General features: G+C 49.5%; 2 protein-coding genes and 3 non-coding genes across 8 annotated transcripts in view; all 5 read right to left on the bottom strand.

Annotated features, from left to right (window-relative positions):
• LOC144155851 (uncharacterized) overlaps positions 1 to 21,221 on the bottom strand; it is a 1,021,707-nt gene that overhangs the window by 78,359 nt on the left and 922,127 nt on the right. The window lies entirely within an intron of this gene.
• LOC144155850 (uncharacterized) lies at positions 180 to 1,663 on the bottom strand. Its single transcript, XM_077687530.1, has one exon. The coding sequence runs from the start codon at positions 1,642 to 1,644 to the stop codon at positions 412 to 414; it is 1,233 nt and encodes a 410-aa protein (XP_077543656.1). The 5' UTR covers positions 1,645 to 1,663; the 3' UTR covers positions 180 to 411.
• On the bottom strand, positions 1,776 to 1,847 carry Trnap-agg (transfer RNA proline (anticodon AGG)). Its single transcript has one exon. It is a non-coding gene; the product is annotated as a tRNA-Pro (tRNA).
• Positions 1,919 to 1,990, bottom strand: Trnap-agg (transfer RNA proline (anticodon AGG)). Its single transcript has one exon. It is a non-coding gene; the product is annotated as a tRNA-Pro (tRNA).
• Positions 2,058 to 2,129, bottom strand: Trnap-agg (transfer RNA proline (anticodon AGG)). The gene has a single exon. It is a non-coding gene; the product is annotated as a tRNA-Pro (tRNA).

Genomic DNA, 21,221 nt, shown 5'->3' with positions numbered 1-21,221 from the left:
TATCTAGCTGCTCGTTTGAGGCTAATTTTGTTTCTTGAAGGAATGCTATGTCGATTCTTTCCTGCAAAAGCTGGTTTAAGAGCCACTGCTTGCGCATACGGGCTACAAGGCTTAGACAGTTGAAGGTTGCGAGTTTTAGGAAGGGCATTTGCAAAAAATAGATTCTTTTTCTTTGATTGATTGATTGATTGTAGGGTTTAACGCGCCGACGCAACGCAGGCGATGAGGCGCGCCGTAGTGGAGGGCTCCGGATTAATTTTGACCACCTGGGGATCTTTAACGTGCGCCGAAATCTCGTACACACGGGCGTTTTTGCTTTTCGCCTCCATCAGAAAAGCGGCCGCCGCGGCCGGGAATATTCTTTTTCTTTTCTTTCTATTTGCGAATGGGGCGCCTAGTTTCGTTGGCCGGTTAAACGGAACGCTTTCGACGTCGTATTTCTATGGGTACGCGTGGCGCGGGGTTAAAGCGAGCCCTTCTTTTAGTGGGCGCGTTCCACTTATTCTTTACATGAGCGGTTTTCCTTCCTGACGCCTCATTTAGTTCATCTTCTGCTTCTGGTTCAATCGGCGACAAGGCTGGAAATTCAGTCACTTCCTCCGCTTCCCTTCCTGACAGCGCAGTTTCCTTCGCCTGTTCTCGCGAGACTTCATATTGCGGCTCTACGCCTATCACGCTGTCTTTTGTGGTCGACGTAGTCGGCATGCTGACAGAAAGTTCGTTTTGCGGGTGTTTTTCGGGCTCACCGTATTCTCCGGGTTTCCGAGGCGCCTCCATTGACACCTCAGGAGGTGGCGAAGCTACAGGCGGGCTTTGCGTTGTCTCCAACGTCGGCTGGTCTTCGTGCAGTGGGGGGGAGGCCGCTGCCTCCTCAGTTTCTTCCTCATCCATAACGGCTTCCGTGTCTTCCTCTTCACTCTTGCCTCCCGTGACCATCGCGTAGGTCGTCCGGCAATCCGGAGCCTCATGCCCGAACCTCCGGCATTCGGAGCACCGCGGTATGCGGCAGTTCTTTCTGATATGCCCATTCCTCTTGCACCTCAGGCACAAAGGCGATCGTCCGGGCACTATCACAAGGGCATTGCCTCCCTGGATACGCAGCTGATGCGGCAATGTTTCGGTCGTGTACCCATTCTTCAAGGTTATGGTTACTGACCTTATCGACGTTTGGGCTCCCTTGAACTTGCTTGTTGGCCAAGTCTCTCTTGTGATGCGGTCAACTTTTCCGAAAGGCTCGAGGGCCTTCCACACGACGTCATCGCTAAGCTGGTACGGCAGCCAGTGGATCTTGATGCGAATTTCGCCATCGTTGGGGTCGAGCACGAGACATTTCTTGCCCTTGATACGAAGTTCTTTCGCAGCAACTAGGCGGTGCTTGGCTGCCGCGGAGTGCGTCGACACAGCCCACACATGGTTCATTTGATAGGCGCCAATCGACGCCACATCCTGGATCACTCCTAGTCGTTCCATCTCGTCTTCGAAGTCGTTGATGCGGTATGGCCGCCCGGACACATCACAGTGCAAAAACACAGTGTTAAGCGCAGCATTTCCAGTTGGCAGCGGAGGCAGTAAAACACGGTATTCGTCCGAAGAAACAGATAAACCGCGGCCGGCGGCCGCCGATAACGAGCTATCGGAGCTCATCCTTTCCGCACCTTCACAGCTTGGCAGCCGGAAGTGGAATCGGCCCCTAGACCAACGAGCCAGGACGGCAGTACAGCGTGGTTGCCCCTATTTTATTGAGAGAAATAAATGAAAACAAGGAAAAAATAAACGGGCTCGTCCGGGATTTGAACCCGGGACCTCTCGCACCCTAAGCGAGAATCATACCCCTAGACCAACAAGCCAGGACGGCAGTGCAGCGTGGTTGCCCCTATTTTATTGAGAGAAATAAATAAAAACAAGGAAGAAAATAAACGGGCTCGTCCGGGATTTGAACTCGGGACCCCTCGCACCCTAAGCGAGAATCATACCCCTAGACCAACGAGCCAGGACGGCAGTACAGCGTGGTTGCCCCTATTTTATTGAGAGATATAAAAACAAGGAAGAAAATAAATGGGCTCGTCCGGGATTTGAACCCGGGACCTCACGTACCCTAAGCGAGAATCATACCCCTAGACCAACGAGCCAGGACGGCGGGGCAGCGTGTTTGCGCCTATTTTATTGAGAGACATAAATGAAAACAAAATAAGTGGGCTCGTCCGGAATTTGAACCCGGGACTTATCGCACCCTAAGCGATAATCATACCCCTAGGCCAACATGCTTTTTTTTTTTCTTTATTGCCGGTTTTAAACAAAAACCAGAAACAACGGTACATATGATAAAATCGCTGACTTCACTCAAGCCAGCGTTACATAACTAAAAACGGGGCATAGACAATACCTTTTCAAATTCATGCAACCATCCAGGAGTACATTGTTTACTCTTCCACATTTCTGCAATACGTTGGGCACTCTCACAGAAATACTGCCTTGCTGGCCTTCCGTCTACGGCACAGTGCCGAGCCGCCATTCGAGACCTCCATATTCCATGGAGGACCAGCAACATCACTAGGTCGTAAGGCACTCCATTATCGTTCTGCACTGCCAAAAACCGGATGCCATAAGGGCTCAACGGAAACTCCTTTTCTAATGTTCGCTGAAGAACGTCCCACAAAAACACCCCGTCCCAACTACCCCCCCAAAAAAAAGAACATGTTCCACCGTCTCGGGCTTTTTACACAAAGAACAGTCCATTCCCCATGGCACAACAGACCCTTCTCCAACATCCATGTTTTAACTGGCAACACTCCAGAGTACAGTTTAAAGAAAAATGTTTTAACACCAGGAGGAATGGCCATAGCTTTTACACGTTTCAAAACGTTCTGCCCGGGGCCCACTGGAAACATGGATCGGTATAGAGGAACCGGAAAACAAATTTCAGCAAGGTCCCTGTACCGCTGTTTCTTCGACACAGAGCTCAAATACTCCATCGAGAAGCGTACACACAGAAATTGAGTCGCTTGCACAACTTCCTTTAAATACCCGTGTACTCCTCCGCTGTAGCTTTGAAAACATGATGTAATAATGAATTGGGGCAGTAGTCTACCTAACATGACTTGAATGAAAGTGCGCAGGAAGGGGTCCTTTACCTCACGCAAGAAATAAAAACGATTCATCACTTGTCTTAAAAAAAGATGCGAGAGCGATAGACCGCCTTCGCGTACTCTTCGAAAAAGATTCGTCCTACTTGTCCTTTCCCAGGACGAGCCCCAAACAAAAAAATTCCCCCGCATTTCCCCGAGGGGGAGAATGTGAAAGTGCGAATGCACGGTTGTCGGCCCGCTTGCGGCGCTTGCGCTCGGCCCCCGCAGCCCACCGCCTCGCCGCCTTCTCTTCCATCTCTTCCATCGGGTTTGTAGTATCACGTGTACACCACGCAGTTATCAAGCCGCTATAACGCCGCTGAGTCGCCAACGCACGCCGCTGACGACGTAGTTTGAATGCGTTAAAGATATAAGGCGCGTTACTCACACTGATATCAGCGTGGCTTCCGTGCAAAACGGACGCGCGCTCAGCGAACGGACGTGCGGATGGCTGGCTCCGCGCCAGGCGTTTCAGCGGCCATGTCCGGCCGCGGTGAACGGTTTCCTTCTGCGCCTTCGGGCTACAGGTTTTTGCTGCCGACGATATCGTCGGAAGACTCGATGAAAGCTTGTTTAATTCTTCACTGTGACCTTGGTGGGAGACCATACCGGATTGAGGACTTTCGCACGCCTTTACAAGAAATGGGCGTGCTCAAGGACATCGCAGGAATAGGGCCCTTTCAAATGGGCCATGTCTGGCTGATAAAGCTGAAGACACCGGAGGCGCGCCAACGGCTGGTGGACGCAGGAGGACTGAAAGTGAAGGGGCGTTACTGCGCCGTCATAGACCCCATTCAACAAGAAGTTACCATCAAGCTACATTGGGTACCCTTTCACGTTCCGGATGCCTCGATACGCAGGGTGTTCACAGAGTTTGGTGAAGTGAAGGACGTTCGCCAAGACGCATGGGGGGCAGCCGGCTTTGAGACTGCAGAGTCGACGACACGCCTCGTCCGCATGACTCTGCGTGAGGACTTCACCACCGACGATTTGCCCCACCTGTTCAAGTTCTACGGAGGCTCCGTTCTTGTCGTCGTGCCGGGTCGTGCGCCTCAGTGTCTGCGGTGCAAGCGTAGAGGACACATGCGAAAAGAGTGCCGAACACCGAGGTGCTCGAAGTGTAAGCTTTTTGGCCACCTCTCAGACGAATGTGTAAGGACCTACGCCAATGTCACCGGCCCTGCTGATGAACCGGAAGTACATCCTGAAGTCATGGATGACGAAGAAGCGGAGAGGGCAGCGGCGTCGACAGCTTTGGCCGCGGCAGCGACGGAGAACGCCGTAAACCGAGTGAACGGGGCTGGCGACCAAACGCCCCTTGACACTGCAAAAGTAAGCGAGGAGCAAACCGCCAACGGGTCACAGCTCAAGCCACAGACCAGCGACTGGGTTGCAAGTACACCCGAGGCCACTGAGGAGGACGCACCCATCGAGCAGCAGCACGAAGACAGCGCGGACGACGACGACGCAGTGAGCCAGCACTCATGTGTTTCCACACGGACACTGCATAGCGGAGAGTATCTAACGGAGGACGAGAGCACGAAGGCACAGAACACCGGACTTCGAGACGAGTCGGCAAAGCGACGCCGGGATGCAACATTGAGCGAAGAGCGACGCCTCGCCCGCCTAGAGAAGGAATGGAAAATATCAACAAAAAAAAAGGGCAAGTTTGAATCGCACCAACCGCGGTCACAGTCCGCGACGCGTTTTAAGAAGCACTGAGTCTTGTGTTTCCCGCTAAAATGTAAATCATGGTGTCTGTGTGTAACTCATTATCGGTGACAGCCGATACACCCCTCCAAGTAGCGACGCTAAATGTACGAGGCCTTGGTTCAAGGAAGCGTCAACTTCAGCTTCGGAAGCTAATGAAGGAAATGCAAATTGATTTGCTAGCCGTACAAGAAACTAAAATTGAATCCGAGCAACATACAGACACCATGGTGCAACCATTCCTTGATGCGTATGACGTGTGCGTTAGCCATGCGACTGGAACTTCTGGAGGCTGTTGCTTGTTTATAAGAAAGGCGAAAAACTTCGTGGTTGAAAGCGTTAAGGCCTGCTCAGAGGGCCGTTTCGTCTGCTGTGATTTCGTGTATCACCAACAGCCTTTTAGAGTTGTGTGTGTCTATGCGCCCACAAAGCCCAAAGAACGCCGTATTTTTTTTGAGGATATAGTTAAACTTCTCGAGTGTGACAGGAAGCTTATTTTTCTCGGTGATTTTAACTGTGTTTGCAGGCAAGAGGACCGTTCGAACGAAAACGCCCCCTCTGATCCAAGTGCTATATTTTTGTTGGAAAACATCAGCCGCTTGTTACTCGAGGACGTTGCGTGCTTCGCAAATGCTACATGCGCGGCAAAATTCACACATTTTCAAGGAGCTAGCCATGCCAGATTAGATAGGATTTATGTGTCGGCAGAGCTAGGCCCCTCGTGCAATGATTATTCAGTCGAACCCGTCTCGTTTTCAGATCATTGTTTGGTTACCGCGCGTGTCGGAGGCAAAAAACAAAGCAGGGAAAAGTTTAACTGGACCCTTTGGAAATTAAATGAAAAGCTCCTTAAGGATGACAAGTTTCTTTCCATGATTAACGCAGAGCGAGATGAACTTTTTCACACCGAAGGCAAGAACTGTATCGAGAAGTGGGAGTGCTTTAAGCAAGAAGTGAAGATTGTAGCTATTGAGCGTTCTACTGAAATTCGACGTGAAGAAAGAAAACAAGAGAAGGATTTACGCAACTTGCTTAAACAGCTGACAGATGAGGAGACAAAAATGCCCGGTCTGTTTATGGCTGACATGCGCAGTGTAAAAGAAAAAATAGAAGCCATCGAAGTAGAAAAGTACAAGGGGGCGGCAATAAGGGCCCGTTCAGAGAACCTTATAGCCGGGGAAATGCCAACGAAGCGCTCACTGTCAGACGAAAAAAGGCAGGCAAAGAAGAACGAAATTGGGGGAATAGAATACAAAGGATCCGAAGTCCGTGAACAAGCTGAAATTGAAAAAGCTTTTTTCGAATACTACAAAGATCTTTTTTCCTGTAAACAGGCACCGGATGGGTTTGAGAGCTCATTTCTTAGCCTTTTGCACCAATTAGAAAAAGAGACAACTGAGAGTTTAGGTAGCCCCATAAGCGTGGAGGAAATCGAAGACGCGATAAACAATTTAAATAACGGGAAATCGCCGGGACCAGACGGGTTAGGTACTGCGTTCTATAAATTATTCAAGAAGGATGTGGCGCCTATTTTATATGAAGTTTTCCGTGAATCCTTCAGCTTTGGTTTTTTACCTCCGTCCTTCTCAAAAGCACATACAATTCTGATTCCCAAGAGTGACGATGCAGAACAATTGTCAAAAGTCACTGGCTATAGGCCCATTACCCTGACTAACACTGATTACAAAGTGTTCACGAAGGTACTGGCTAAGCGAATTCAGGGGGTCATCCAAACGTTGGTCGGGCCCCATCAAACTTGCGGGATAAAAGGACGAACCATTTATACCAACATACATGTTGCACGGAGTATTCTGGAAGCATGCGACATAGATTTTAGGAGGGTGGCGATGATACAAATTGATTTTGAAAAGGCGTTTGATAAGGTGTGCCATTCCATTCTTTTCAAAATCCTGGAACGCGCAGGACTTGGAAAAGTTATACTTGACGGAGTTAAAATGGCCTACCATAAGTGCACAACTAAGATTTTAGTCAACCGACGACTAACACAGAGTATAGATGTGTGTGCCTCAATACGACAAGGCTGCGCACTTTCCTCTCTTCTTTTCGCGCTTTACTTGGAACCTTTATGTAGAAGAATTAACAACAGTACCGGCATACAGGGTTTTACACTAGAATCGTCCGAAGTCAGAATAATGGCATACGCAGATGATGTTGTTTTTTTTTGCGTTAACAAACAAAGTGTTTCAAATGCCTTGGACATAACACAGGAGTTCTGTGATGTCACGGGCAGTTCAGTTAATTACAAGAAGTGTGTCGGTCTCTGGCATGGCGATTGGCTGCAATTTCCACGCATCTTCAAGGGTGTCACGTGGTCATCAAAACCAACGTCTTATCTAGGAGTACCGCTGCAGCATTACCGTGATAACAGGACTTACTGGTGTGAAAAAGCACAGGAAATACGAGAACGGACAGGGAACTGGGGGGGTCGTAATCTGTCCATCTTTGCTCGTGTCACGATCTGTAATGTTTTTCTAGTGGCCAAGATTTGGTATGTTATGCAGGCTTTGTTTTGTTCCCGTTTGAATATTCAGAAGTTTCACCGCATTTTTGCCGTGTTCGTTTGGAATTCAACGTTCGAAAGAACTAGTCGTACTAATCTTTTTAGAAAGCTCAAAGGGGGTGGGCTAGCTTTGCCCCATCTCTTTTTAAGACAAGTTGTGTCACGTTTTTTCTTTTTGCGGGACCAGTCTAACCCTTTCTTGCGAACTTTTATGCAGTTTGCTTTGGGTGATGCTTTGCCTGACTTTCTGGTTACTTCTGCTGTTGTGGCTCGTTACACCGTTAGTCTTTTTTTGAAGGAAGTGGTTTTTTCTTATCGGTTTCTCACGGCACGCTTCTCGCGTGATTTTCTTTCTTCCGTGACACGTAAAAAATTGATGGGGGATTTGATCGAATGTTTATTTCCCGAACCCTTGTATCGTTCTATTTACAATGCGGGCCCAGGTCAGGATGTCTTGAAGAGAGTGAAGAAAATGCCAGTGCCGGGGGGAATTAAGACTTTCTTCTTTAAGATGCACACAGAAACTCTTCCGGTTATGACGTGGATGGCTGCCAAGGAGCTCTTCTTGCCGTGGGGTGCGGACTGTTCACTCTGCAGGAAACCAGAGAGTATTGAACACGTATTCCTGGACTGCTGGGACGCAGTTTTTTTTTGGGATGTCCTGCAGCGCACCTTAAAGAAAGAACTGCCTTTGACGCCCCATGGAATTCGATACCTCGCTATAGGTCCAGATGTTTTGCCCTACGACCTGTTCTTCCTCCTGGGCCTACATGCTATATGGAGGAGCCGTATGGATGTGCGTAATGCAGATGTAAATGCTCGATCTGTATGTTGTTATTTTGTAGAAAGCATATGCAAATTACGCGAGGTGTTCCACAGAGCAGGCTATGATGAAGAAATATTGTCTCTAATGGATGACTTGGCTGTCATGAAAGTACATTTCTTTTAACTGCTCGCTCAAAGCGATGCAGTCCCCCCCTTTTTTCTTTTCCTTCTTTCCTTTCATGTTTTATCAGTCATTGTGGCTGGTATTGTTGTATATGTGTTGTTTTGTCCTTTTCGGCAATAAAGAAAAAAAAAAAAAAAAAAAAAAAAAAAGTGGCTTCCGTGGCTTAGTCGGTAGCGCGTCGCGCTGCGGCCGCAAAGTCTTCGGATCGAAACCTGGCGCCGGATGCTGTTTCTTTTTTAAATATAGAGGAGCACTGCGGACGCCGCCGACGCCGCCGCCGCCGCCGGCGGTGGATGGTTTGGGGTCGCTTATAAAGTGCATTCGCACTTAAAACAGCACAAACGCGGTGCAGCCGCTGAACATTGGCGCGAGAACAGTGGATCACTTGCAAAACGTACCAAAGCTTCGCAAACAAAAACGTATTCCACACTGTTGCGCGCGCAAACATCGACAGCGCACGCCCCTTCCCTTCCCACTTTTCCGCTTTATGACGCAGCGCCGTCGTCTGGCTTCGCCAGTACGGGTCGCTATCTCGGTAGTTTTCCAGTGGAACGCCTAAGTATTTGGCCGGCATAACCTGCCAGTTCACACCTTCAAACACACTCGCGGTTACGTCCCAGTTGCCGTGCCAAAAACCCAAGCACTTGCCCCAATTTACAGAGCTCCCAGTATACTCGCAGAATATCTTAAGCAACGCCACTGCAACACTGATGCTTTTTCTGTCACGACAAAATAAAGCAATGTCATCCGCGTATTCCAATACACGTACCTCTCATGCTTGCAACTGGAAACCATGTATAATATTGCTGTTTATGATGCTAGCACAAAACGTCTCGATGTACAAACAAAACAGTAAAGGGCACAGCGGGCATCCCTGCCCAACTGAACGCGTGACATTTATTAGTCGGCTCCCTGACCGATTTATTACAAGCCTTGTTGAACAATCTTTATACGCCAGTCTTACGCCCTCCATTATTACTTTCCCGAGGTTTACTTTTTCCAAAATAGTATAGAGTAGCTCATGCGAGACCTTATCAAAGGCCTTTTCCAGGTCTATTTGTAGCATAGCTACAACGTCATTCATGCCATCACAACACTCGAGAATGCTCCGTGCTATGTGTATATTACTTGTGATAGACCTCCCCTTTATACCATATGTTTGGTGTTCACCCACTATGTTAGTTATCACACTCTGTAATCTCTTTGCTAAAACTTTATCAAATTTTTATGATCAACATTCGTTAAAGATATTGGCCTATACGCAGTACCTTACGTCTGTTTTCGGTATGAGAACAGTGTGCGATTGTGAGAACGAGGGCGGCAGTCTTTCCTGCGTGTAGGATTCTTTGTACAGGCCACGCAACACTGGACTTAAGTCATTGCGGAAAAGTTTGTAGAACGCCGTGCACAACCCGTCCGGGCCTAGAGAATTTCCCGGACTTAGTTCGTCGATAGCCTTCTTAACCTCCTCCACTGTAAATTTCCATTTGTCTCATCGTCTATCGCCGACAAGATGATGATGATGATGAATAAACTTTATTGGAGACCAGGTGCTGATGTTAGGGCACCCGCCCGGTGGGAGGCTTCCTTAGTCCGGGATGCCTTGGGTTACGCTGGCCATCCGTGCCCTCTCCACGAATCGTCGCTGGTGTGGAAGGTCGGAGCTGGTCAGCAGCTCCACCCACTGCTCATAAGTAGGGTTGGGGTTAGGGGTGAGGGAAGGGGATTGCTGTCACTCCCATACAATGTGGTACAGGGTGCCTGGGTTGGGGCAGGAGTTGCATGTGGCAGGGTATTGGGTGGGATACATGGCATGTAGCAGGGTGTTATGTGGGTAGGAGTTTGTCTGTAGGCGCCGGAAGGTAGTAGCTTCATCGCGAGAGAGGTTCGGGTGGGGGAATGGGTATTTGCGACGCTCGTTCCTGTAGTGGGCGAGTATTTCGGCGTATGTTTGCAGCGGGGTGGGCTTAACTGTTGCTTCCGATGGGGGTTCGTGGCCCTCGTGGGAAACGGCCCGGTGTGAGTGAGCGCGGGCAGCGGCGTGTGCCGCTTCGTTACCCCCGAGGGATTCGTGACCTGGAGTCCAAATTATTTGCAGTTCTGGAAGTAGTTTCGCTTGTTGCAGAATTTTCAAGGCGGGTTGTGATATGCGTCCTTTTAGGTAGTTCCTGCAAGCGGCTTGGCAGTCAGTAACAATGGTTAAAAAGTCTTGGCCTGTTGTGGGGGCAAGGGCAATGGCAACCTCTTCAGCTGTTTCGGTGGAGTTGGTGAAAACAGACACTGCAGCGAGCTCAGTTCCTCTGGCATTAACCACGCTGGCGGCTTGTGCAGATTTGTGGGGGTATGGCGATGCATCTGTATATCGGGTGCAGGGGAGGTGGTGGTACTGATTATAAATGGTGCGGGATCTTGCTGCTCGGCGTGCTTTGTTGTAGGTGGGGTGCATATTTCTTGGGATTGGAGCAACGCGAATGTTTTGTCGTATAGCCAGAGGGATGCGAATTTTCGGTCGTGGTTGGGCGGTATAGAGTATTGAAGTTTCAAGAGCGTTGCCCTACCCGTTGGAGTTAGTTTAAGCCGCTGTATTTGAGAAGTGTGGTGTGCCTCTTCGATTTCTTCCCATGTGTTGTGGACGCCAAGCTGCAGGAGTTTAGTAGTCGCTGTCTTGGGAGGGAGACCCAGGGCTGTCTTGTATGCTTGGCGGATCGCTGAGTTAAGTTTAAGGATCTCGGCTGGTTTAAGGGTTAGATATGGAGCACCATATGCTATCCGGCTGATGAGGATGACTTGTATTAGGCGAAGCGTGTCGGTTTCTTTGAGGCCGAAGCGACGATGGGAGACGCGATGTATGAGGTGCATGAGCTGTGCGAGGGTCCGCTGTAGGGGGAGGATCGTTTGGGAACCTGAGCCATCCTTTGGAATGGTTAGACCCAATATACGGAGGTAGGGGACGTTGGGGACTGGCTGGTTGTTGATCTTGAGTTCCGGGTCGGGTATATCTTGCGCGTTTCTCCTGGTTGTTCTTTTGCTGAGTGTTAAAAGGGCCGATTTTTCTGGAGCACATTCAAGACCGCGGGCTTGGAGGTATTGCTGTGTCACATGTATTGCAGTTTGGAGGGCCTCTTCTTGGGCACCGATGGATCCTGTAGGGGTCCATAGTGTCAAATCATCTGCATACATTCCATGTCGGAGGTTGGGGATCGCTTCCAGAAGTGGTGGGAGGTCCTTCATTGCGATATTAAAAAGTAGTGGTGAAATTACGGAGCCTTGCGGGGTCCCCTGCGGTACGGTTGTGAAGGTGTCCGAGCGGAGGTGCCCAATACCCACTGTGGCGGTACGGTTGGTGAAGAATGTGGTGACATAGTTGTAAAGACGTTGTCCACAATTGATTGAGCTGAGTCCTCGCAGGATGGCCTGATGTGTAACGTTGTCAAAAGCACCTTTGATGTCTAATGTAAGAATGGAATATTTGTGCTGATTTGACAACTTGCTCAGTATATCTTCTTTCAGCTGGAGTAAAATATCCTGAGCGGAGAGGTGCGGCCGAAAACCGAACATTGTGTGAGGAAAGTAATTGTTGTCTTCGATGTGGGGTGAGAGGCGATTGTGGACCATATGTTCGAAAAGTTTTCCTACGCAAGATGTCAGGGAAATAGGTCGGAGGTTCTTGGGGTTAAGTGGCTTTCCGGGTTTGGGGATCAGTGTTATGTCTGCGTGCTTCCATTGTGAAGGCAAGGTGCCTGCGATCCAGTGTTCGTTGATGTAGTTTAGTAGATTGTCGAGGGTTACAAAATCCAGATTACGGAGGAGTTTATTGGGAATTTTGTCCTTGCCGGGGGTAGTGTTCCTGGTGAGGTTGTGCAGTGCAGCTTCCATTTCAGTTATGGTGAAGGGTGCATCGAGTTCCGCATTGGAGTGGCCGGTATATGGTGGAAGTATCATGGCAGGCTGTGATGGCGGCGCTTCAAGGGGCTGTTTTAGTTCTTTTAGCAGGTCTTGTTCAGTCCCTGGGTGGTTGTGAATGAGCCGTCGTAGTTGGTGTGCTGTAGACGCTTTCGATTCTTTCGTACCCATAAGAGACCGAAGTAAATGCCAGGTGCGGCGGGTTCCGAGAGTTCCTTGAAGTCTGTCGCAAAACTGCGTCCAGTTTTGCCGGCTTAGTTGGTGAGCGTATGCTTCTGCATCTAGCGTGATCTGGGATATGCGGATTCGGAGTTTTCGATTCGTTTTCTGTTTTTTCCAGCGTTTGAGCAGTCCCCTACGGGCATCCCACAGGTGGCGAAGGTGGTTGTCTACGACAGGGTTTTCCTGTGTGAGTGGGAATTCCTTGGTGTGCTTGCCCATTTCTGTAAGTAGTGTGGTGGTCCAATCTTCCAGATTGTGGATTGGATCCGTGGGGCAGTGTTCTCTAAATTGCTTCCAATCGGTGAGGCGGGCGGTTCCAATGCGTTGATGAGTATTTTTATGGAAAGGAATTTGTAGCTCTATTATGTAGTGATCACTCCCCAGCGTTTCTTCCAGACACGTCCAAATGGCGTTCTTGATGTTGTAGGTGAGTGTTAGGTCGGGCGAGGTATCACGGGACACGCTATTTCCAATGCGGGTCGGGGTGTGTGGAACGTTGCAGAGATGAAGATGATTTTGTTGGATAGCTTCGTATAGTTGACTGCCTTTGCGGTTGTTGCGAGAATATCCCCATGCCGTATGCTGCGCGTTAAAGTCGCCTAGATTACTAATCTGTGTCCTCTAGTGCACTGTCTTGCTTGCTTGAATAATCGGTCAATTTCAGCGAGTGGGGCGGTGGGAGGGCTGTATATGTTCAGAATATAGAGGCTAGGTAGAGTCTTTTTCCGAGGGAGTATTTCGACAAAGGTGTAGTCAATGGTTGTAGGGAGAGAGTGAAGCTGTGCTGTTTGGTTGGTTCGTACGAGGATGGCTGTTCGTGCTGTGGAGTTCGTGGAGTATGTTGCATAATCTCGGAGAGTTACTGTATCTGTGTCGGTTTCTTGTAAGGCGATGACATCTGGAAAATGTTGCTGGGTGAGGGGAAGAAGTGATGACTTTTTGGTACAGAAAGATCTACAATTCCATTGCCAAAGTATTATGGAGGGTGGGGATGTTGTAGGTGCATTAGGTGTAGGGGAAGGGGTAGTTGGAGTCGCCATCATTTAGAAGGGGGCAAGCTTTACCGTCGAGCTGGAAGGTAATGAGCGGTGTTTGGGTTTCTTGTGCTTCTTCTTTTTGGTTGCTTCAATTGCACAGAGACGTTTGTCGAGAACCTGGATTTCTGATCGGAGTTGCGAGACCATATCAAATATGAACCGCTTGAGGTCGTCTATAGTTGCAGTGGAGGCGCCACCAGCGCGAAGTGAGGTAGATGGTGTGGAGGATGCTGTTTCGGAGAGGGAACTGGAATGTTGTTGCATTTCAGCTGAAGGTGCGGAGTTGTTAGCAGGGGGTGCGGTGTACGACGTAGATGAGGCTGTGCTTTCTGAACAAGAGGAGGATTGCCGTTGTATTTGGGTGCGAAGTTGCTTCAATTCTTGTTCGAGGGTGGCGAGGTGCTTTGAATTGTCAGCGAGGTGAGTACACAATTTCGCGTTTTCTTGTTCGAGCGCCGTGTATCGGGGGTCATTTATGGGCGTGGGGGGTATTTCAGCGTGAGCGGGTAAAGGTGGGAACTGTTCTAGAGCAGTGGGTGATGTAGCGGCCACCGCTGACCAGCTCACCTGGGCTTGGGCAGAGCGCTGTCGTGGTGCTTGCGGAAGCGGTGACCGTTGCTGATGACCGTTGCTGACCGTTTCCGATGAGGAGTATCGATGCGCTTGCTCGCTGAGGGCCCGCTCCCGCACTCGAAGAGGTGGAGGGGGTGGGCGCAATTTCTTTCGGCACTCCCTGCTAGCTGTAAGGTGATTAAGTCCGCAAAGTTGGCACACTGGTGTGCAATCGTGATCCGGTGCGGGGTCTTTCGCGTGGCACTTAGCACAGGTAGATGTGTCTGGGTTTGGACACACGTCTCGCCGGTGGCCCAGTTCACCACACAGTAAGCAACACTGGACTGTCGGTCGGTATGGTCTGCAGCGCGTAAGCAGGCCGTAAGCTTTGATGTAAAACGGCACGTGCAGGCCTTCAAAGGTGATCACTGCAGAAGTAGAGGCTCCCAGCATACGAGCGTCGATGATTCTCGGTCCTGTGGTAGCTATGATGTTGCTCAGCTGTTCTTGCGTAGTGCCTTGGCCTATGCCATGGATAACTCCTCGAACAGTGCCCGGTGGGGGTTTTAGGTATGCCATTACTTCGTAGGTTGCAGTGCCAAGCTGTAGAGTGTTGATTTGCCGCAATGCTTCAACGCAAGCTTCATCAGGCGTGCTGACTACGACGAGGTTCTGCTGCGCTTGCGGTTGCGTTGTAACTCGGGCGTGAAAAATGCGTTCGGGGATTCGGCTAGCTTGTAGTATGCTTTGCATAATCTGGCGATCCTGCCAGGCTGCAACACGCAGACCCGAACGCGGTCGGAATATAATTTTGTAGTCGTTATCGGGGAGTCGGGGAGAGGGCGGAGTGCGAGCGGTAGTTGGTTGCTTACTTGCTTTTACGGGGTGGGCCGGTATCATTGCTCGTTGCTTGAAGAAGTGCCGTTCTCGGAGTATCTGCTGCCATGGATCGTTGCGAGGGATTGCTCGGCCGCTGAGTGTCCCTTTTGTCCCTTTTGCGTCCCTTTCAAAAGTGTCCCTTTTGGCGAGCCCTGACGCTAAAAGCAAACAACCGGAAGTGACGTAACGCAAGCGCAACAAACCTACTGCCAACACTCACTGCTTAACCGAAAGTACGTCATGATGAAAGGGACTCAAAAGGGAGGTTTTCAAAAGGGACAGTTACGAGAATACCGCCCTTGAGCTGTTAGCGAGGCGGCGCAAGATAGGCCTCCTGCGCTGCCCAGGGGGCGCTGCGCAAGCGGCTTCCGGGCAGTACTTCCGGGTAGTACAAAGCTGCGCGGGTCCCATAGGATCATGTGTTGACAGATGCAAAATGAGCTCGACGCTCCCGATTATTTTGCGACGGGGTCACCAGCTCATCCCCGACGCGTCCGATCTATTTCAGCGATCAACTTGGCATTAGGGGAAAAAGCTTTGCAGCGCTAAGCACGTTTACAGCGCCGACGAAAGTGCCGGGACCGTGACGGCGTCTGCTACTCGCAGGTTCGGCGATCGATGGTCGTACGAAGTGAAATTTTAAGTGAAATTTCTAGTTTAAACTAATACTCTAGGTGACAAAGACTTCTCAACAACAGCCGATCAAAAACGAAGAGTGACGCAATCGGCGATGATCGCGCTTTAAAAAGCCAGCGAGTTCGGCGGACCGCAGGCTCGCCTGCTGCGGTGCGCCGCTCTTTTGCGTACCTGCACACTATGCGTGCACTTTCATTAAACAATGCTCGTTTGCGTCGCCGTTACGAATACATGGTGCAGCGTTAGCTTGCCGTTTTGCTGCGTGCCTCAGTGACAAAATGCCCCGGGCGACCGTCAGAAGCGTGAAATCTGTTTTGCGATTCCGAAATTAGTGGCCGTAAAACAAAGTGGTCGGGCGAACTAAGAGGCCGCTCGCTTTCCTTGTTTGCTCTCACTTTACTTAATTACGCTCTTGCAGCATACATTCCCAGTTCGCACTTAATAGCCTAGAATGAGGGTCAGCAACGGCCGAGTTCCATGCAGCTGACACGGAGGAGGGCTGGGCGGCAAATCGGGTGGTAGGTGGAGGGGGGCTTTGAATGCAAAGAGAAAAAAATTCAGCGAATTTATAGTAATATTTGACAATAATCTGGCGAAGTGTGAAGATGGGAAGGGGGGGGGGGCAATTCAACTGGAGGACGCCAATTCTCTGTTCTTGTCTCGCTGTCTCCATTTGAAGTCAAAACTGGCGTGTCGGCGTTCACATTCGACGACCCCTGCACTAGAAAACCAACACAGTCAGTGATGATCGTATGTAAATATTCGGGGCCCCGCGGCGTGTATGCGGCTGTGTTATGTTATGCTGTGTTATGTGATGTTATAGAAGTACACATCTCTGCAGGCAGCGGGCGTGTAATTTGGTGCATGTTTTGCGTCCTTTAATAGCGCTTAATTTGTTTATTTGGCGCTATTGCCTCACCTACTCGCGTATACATGTACCCTGCCGTTCGTAAATGGTGTGGCGTAAAACGTTACGCAAGAATAATTTAGTTTGCGAAAATACGAAACAAAATTTCCACTCGTTTCAAAGGCGGTGCCAGGCCAGCAGTGTCAGCTTAGTCGGCTGCGCAATTCTTGCGTTCGCTTGCATGCTCCGCTGAAGCAACCTTTTGCAGTTACCTCAGGATATAGGATGAGCAGCGTTCCGTGTTTATGCTACTCGTGAACTTTCCTTTGTCGACCGCACGCAAGAAGAAAAAACTGTAACTGTCGTCAAACAGTTAAACCACCCGACCTGGCGATACTGTCCCACGCCGCGACCACCGGGACAGCTCGCTCAAAAGAAAGCCGACAAATAGGCTTCTTTTAGCAGATTTTATTTTGTTTAGCCTCTGCAACTACTTTAAGGACTATTTCATACAGTACGCAGTCATTTAAAGACGCCACAAAGCGCCACAACCAACTTTCACTCTGGCTTGTAATTGAAAACACATGGAGGGCGGCGAGGGTCGTCTGCTTTTGTACTACCCAGAGGCGTCGGCCTCTAGGGGCGCTGCATGTCGCCAAAACTTAGAGTTCCTGTACTCTACCAAAACTCCAGCGCAGGAGGCCTATTGGCGGTGAGATCTTTGAGTGGCGCCCCCTGGCTCTGACGTCGGCTTAGGGATTCGCGCCGCTGTCGTCTGCTACACTCCGCTCGTGAGGGGCGACAGTGCCTGGGCTAGAAATCGCCCGCTTCGTTGCTGTAGTGCGTTAAAAAGCGTATTTCTAGCGACTCAGTTACTTTGCCAGCTTCTGACGCATCTGAATAATTTGAAGCTGTATCCCCCACAAGTTTGCAACACACGAAGAGATAGAGAACAACTTTCTTCAGAGTATCGGTCAGAAGATCGTGTGTAACTCGTCCTTTCTTATTCTTATTGCTTATTCGCGAGGATCAGCGATCAGAGCTTCTCGATAAGTATTCAAAATGCGTAGGCTTCCCTGCAGTATTTTTGAGATGCTCCTTTGAAGACTCAACAGTCTAATACTACGTACCAAGCAGCGGCCTCTACACGCTCATCCGCACAGCAGGAAATAAAGCGGCTTTCTTCTGTTTCTTTCGTTGTTGTCTTGTATCGGATTAATGTTTCTTGCTTTTTTTTCTGCCCAACGCATTAATTTTTCTGTGCTGTCACCAACTTTTTATTACGAGGTTTCTGGATGTTTGGGAGCCTCACAAAGGTCGTGTGGATATTTCCTTCATTTTGTATGGCATACATTCCCTTCTTCACAACTTGGCTTTCATTACGGCTGCGTGCAAGAAGGTGCATATCCGCAGCGTGCTTTGTTTATTCACATGCAATTACAATGAGAAGGTTTGTGCTACGCCACCGCGATCGCGCCCTAAACAACGTGGTCCACAGTACTCGAAGGCGGCTTTTGTGCTCCGAATTTCTATCGTAATTATATCGTTATCATAACGAACTGACTCTCAACTCGAACAATGATGACATGATTACGGTGTTGAAGGCATGATAGACTCGCTAACTAACGTAATAAATAGTACACCTGCATATATTACAAGACTCGAAACCGAAGAAGAATTCCAGGTAGCCCTTTATTGCTTTTCAACCCTTCCAGGCGCGAAGAACAAATCCTATTTTACTCGGGATGGCGTTCTAAGATTTCAAGAAAATTACTTTTACTCTCTTGTCCTGGACTGAGGACCCGGCCCACTAACCAGATCGATTTAATTGTTTAACAAAGTTTTCCCCTCCTCCTCTTACTCCTCCCCCTCCGCTTGAGTGCAGTTTTTCTATAACGCATATCCGAATATCGGGAAGATATGGCTGTGCAAAATGTTCCGAAATATCCCTCCAGGTCTTAACATATATGTGTTACTATAAATTTAACGAAGACGTGACTCGTTTTGCTCAATAAACCTCCATACTGGTTAGATGCCTGGTATAGAATCATCACGCGCGTATATACACACTGGGTTATTTAGAACTCAACCTACAGTTTTTGCAGTCTATAGTGCATGTCGCCAAACTTTCATGCCTTGACAACGTAAAGTGATGTGACAAAACGCGTTCGAGAGTTCGGCAAGGTTGAAAAAACTGTTTTACCTTACATATGATTACCGGGAATCGTGATGCCTTCTGCCAAAGCCGACAGCCCTGAAGGCCTAGAATTTGTTTTGGTCTTCCATTTTCGCTGTTGTCGGTTATTAGCAGCTGACTGTTCCTTTTGTTCGAATGCTTACATGAGAAGCTGACGCCTAGCTCCGACTCTTCGCGCTCCGCACAGGACCGGCTTCGCAAGGAATGAGGTGGCGCCGGCAATGTTTCTCCCGTAGCGGTATTCAAAACTATACTTTAATTGACACCATGAGCTAGTGTATGCGATTTTAAGCCTATTATTATGATAAAAAGTTACCCACACGCCAATTCTGGTGCGGACAAGGATCAGACGTTGACCGAGCGCAAAGAAACAGCAGGCAGAGCGATCCTGAGTGAAGCAGACGACAAATGCGAGAATCCCTAAGCTGACGTCACGGAGGCGCGCTTCGCAGCGCCGCCTGTGTTCGCGCTCACCAACTCGACAACTGCTGTTACTCAGCGCTCGGCGCCCACGATCGGCCGCTCCCCGCCTTTGCCCCGCCTTTGCTAGCAGGGACACTGTTTCGTAGCCGCACATCATGTAAGCGGCGTCGAACAGTTTTCGTGCTTGCCGAAAGGTCGAGCTCACACTTGATTTGTTTAGGCGTCAGGGATGGCTTTACTGCTGCGGCGGCCACGATTAGTATGTCTTGCTCACTTGTGGTAGCCCGTGGTCAGCGTCCTCGGAGAAGATTCTCGATCCGGCCCTCATCGCGGATCCGGCCCTCATCGCAGTCCAGTTCACAGCACCCCCAAACACACAAGAAACTTCTAATAGGGTGACGAATTGTCATCTTGACGGATTGCCCTATTACGAATTGGCCTATGCGACGAATTGCCCTACTACGAGTTGACTGCTACGAATTGCCTTTCGACGAAATGTCCTACAGCCCGAGCCGAGACCTCGCAAGCGACCACCACCTACCGAGGAGGAGCTGGGGATGATGTCTGCGTGAGGAAGCCGAAGGAGTGTCTCTTGCTGGGAAAGAATCGACAGTTTCGTTGCCACACAGAGAGGGAATGAGGGGTTGATGTCGTGGGTCTTGTGAACCTGCATCTTGGAGAAGGGGCTGCGTGCAGGCCCGCATATGGCCCTCCCCTCGAAAACATATCTCCGGCTTATTGCGTGTTTGTGCGCACTCTGCTCCCGAATTTAAATGCAGTGATGCAGTTTTTTGTCCCAACTGAGCGATCTTGAGGCTAAGGGACTCATCGAGGGAAGTCATGCGGGTGCTGAGCGTCCCTCCTAGACTGGAAACGGATTGTGTGTGGAATGCCATGTTATCGTTATCCAAAAATGAGGAGCAATGTTTATCGTCGTTTTCTTTCATTTTCTGGACAGGAGAGCTTCTAGATTTGGTTTAGGGTAAGTGAAAGGGGGGAAGGGCGAGAGATGGGACTTGCCACCACCTCTCCAGAAACAATGTCAGCTGAAATTGTTGCGTCCCAGTGAGGCCAAAACATTTCTGAATTCGTAAACCCAAGCGCCCTTCACCACAATAGGATTGCCCCCAAATAATAACACTGATCGCGTGTTTTGGTGGGTTTGGGCCATTCTACTCTGACGGTCAGATAAAATTGTTGCGTCCCAGTAAGGTCAAAACGTTTCTGAATTCGTAAACACAATAGCCCTTCACAATAGGATTGCCCCCAAACAATAACACTGATCGCGTGTTTTCGTGGGTTTGGGCCATTCTACTCTGACGGTCAGATAAAATTGTTGCGACCCAGTAAGGCCAAAACGTTTCTGAATTCGTAAACACAGGAGCCCTTCACAATAGGATTGCCCCCAAACAATAACACTGATCGCGTGTTTTGGTGGGTTTGGGCCATTCTATTCTGTCGGTGAATGACGAGCGAATCTGAGGTGACACTGCATTTTCAACACAGGTACGAACTTTTTTATGGAAGCCACGCTGCTGTTGTTCCTCAACGTTATGAGAGCTCGATAGATGGTCTCAAATCTGGGGATAGACGTATCTGTTCGTGGTAGACAATCGGGGCACGGTATACCTGTAAGCAGAAAGTGACCCGCACCTTTGGAAATTTTCGACGTCCCCGGTATCCGGGAGACTGGACTATACGGCCTCCCCAATACGACAACAGGAGAGAAGTGAAAATCAAGACGAAGAACAGGGTCTTCTTGGATTTAAAGTTACAGTCAGTGTTTACAGTTAAAGTCTCTGCCCCGGCGGATGCCTCCTTCGGCAGCAGCCACCTACAAACAAAAAACGTTTACAATAGTTGAAATAAAAAGAACAGCACGGACAAATAGGACGAAGAACTACGGAATACGAGCGCCCATCTATGTCTTCCGTGTTTTTGAGTCAAATTTGTCCCGCTTGTCCGCGCTGTTCGATTGATTTCAAAGCATGACGTCAGGTGTAACATCGTTGCCTACCCGCATCGCCTCCTCCTCATTTTTCTGCGCACCAACCTTTCCGGAAGCAAGTTCAAATTAGAAAATATGAAAGGCTTCAAAAACTGTCTAGACGATTACACAAACCTGCCGCTCACGCTTGTGCACTGTTAGGATTAAGCGCGCCGCTACGCTTTTCGCGCGTGGAGCAAGTTTTGTGTAGTGCTTCTGTGCCTTGCGGAAAG

This window comes from Haemaphysalis longicornis, unplaced genomic scaffold (genome assembly GCF_048455015.1).
Source record: "Haemaphysalis longicornis isolate Haplotype H1 unplaced genomic scaffold, Haemaphysalis longicornis Haplotype H1 scaffold_1, whole genome shotgun sequence".
NCBI classification, from domain to species: domain Eukaryota; kingdom Metazoa; phylum Arthropoda; class Arachnida; order Ixodida; family Ixodidae; genus Haemaphysalis; species Haemaphysalis longicornis.
This window is presented reverse-complemented; position numbering and strand designations above follow the sequence as displayed.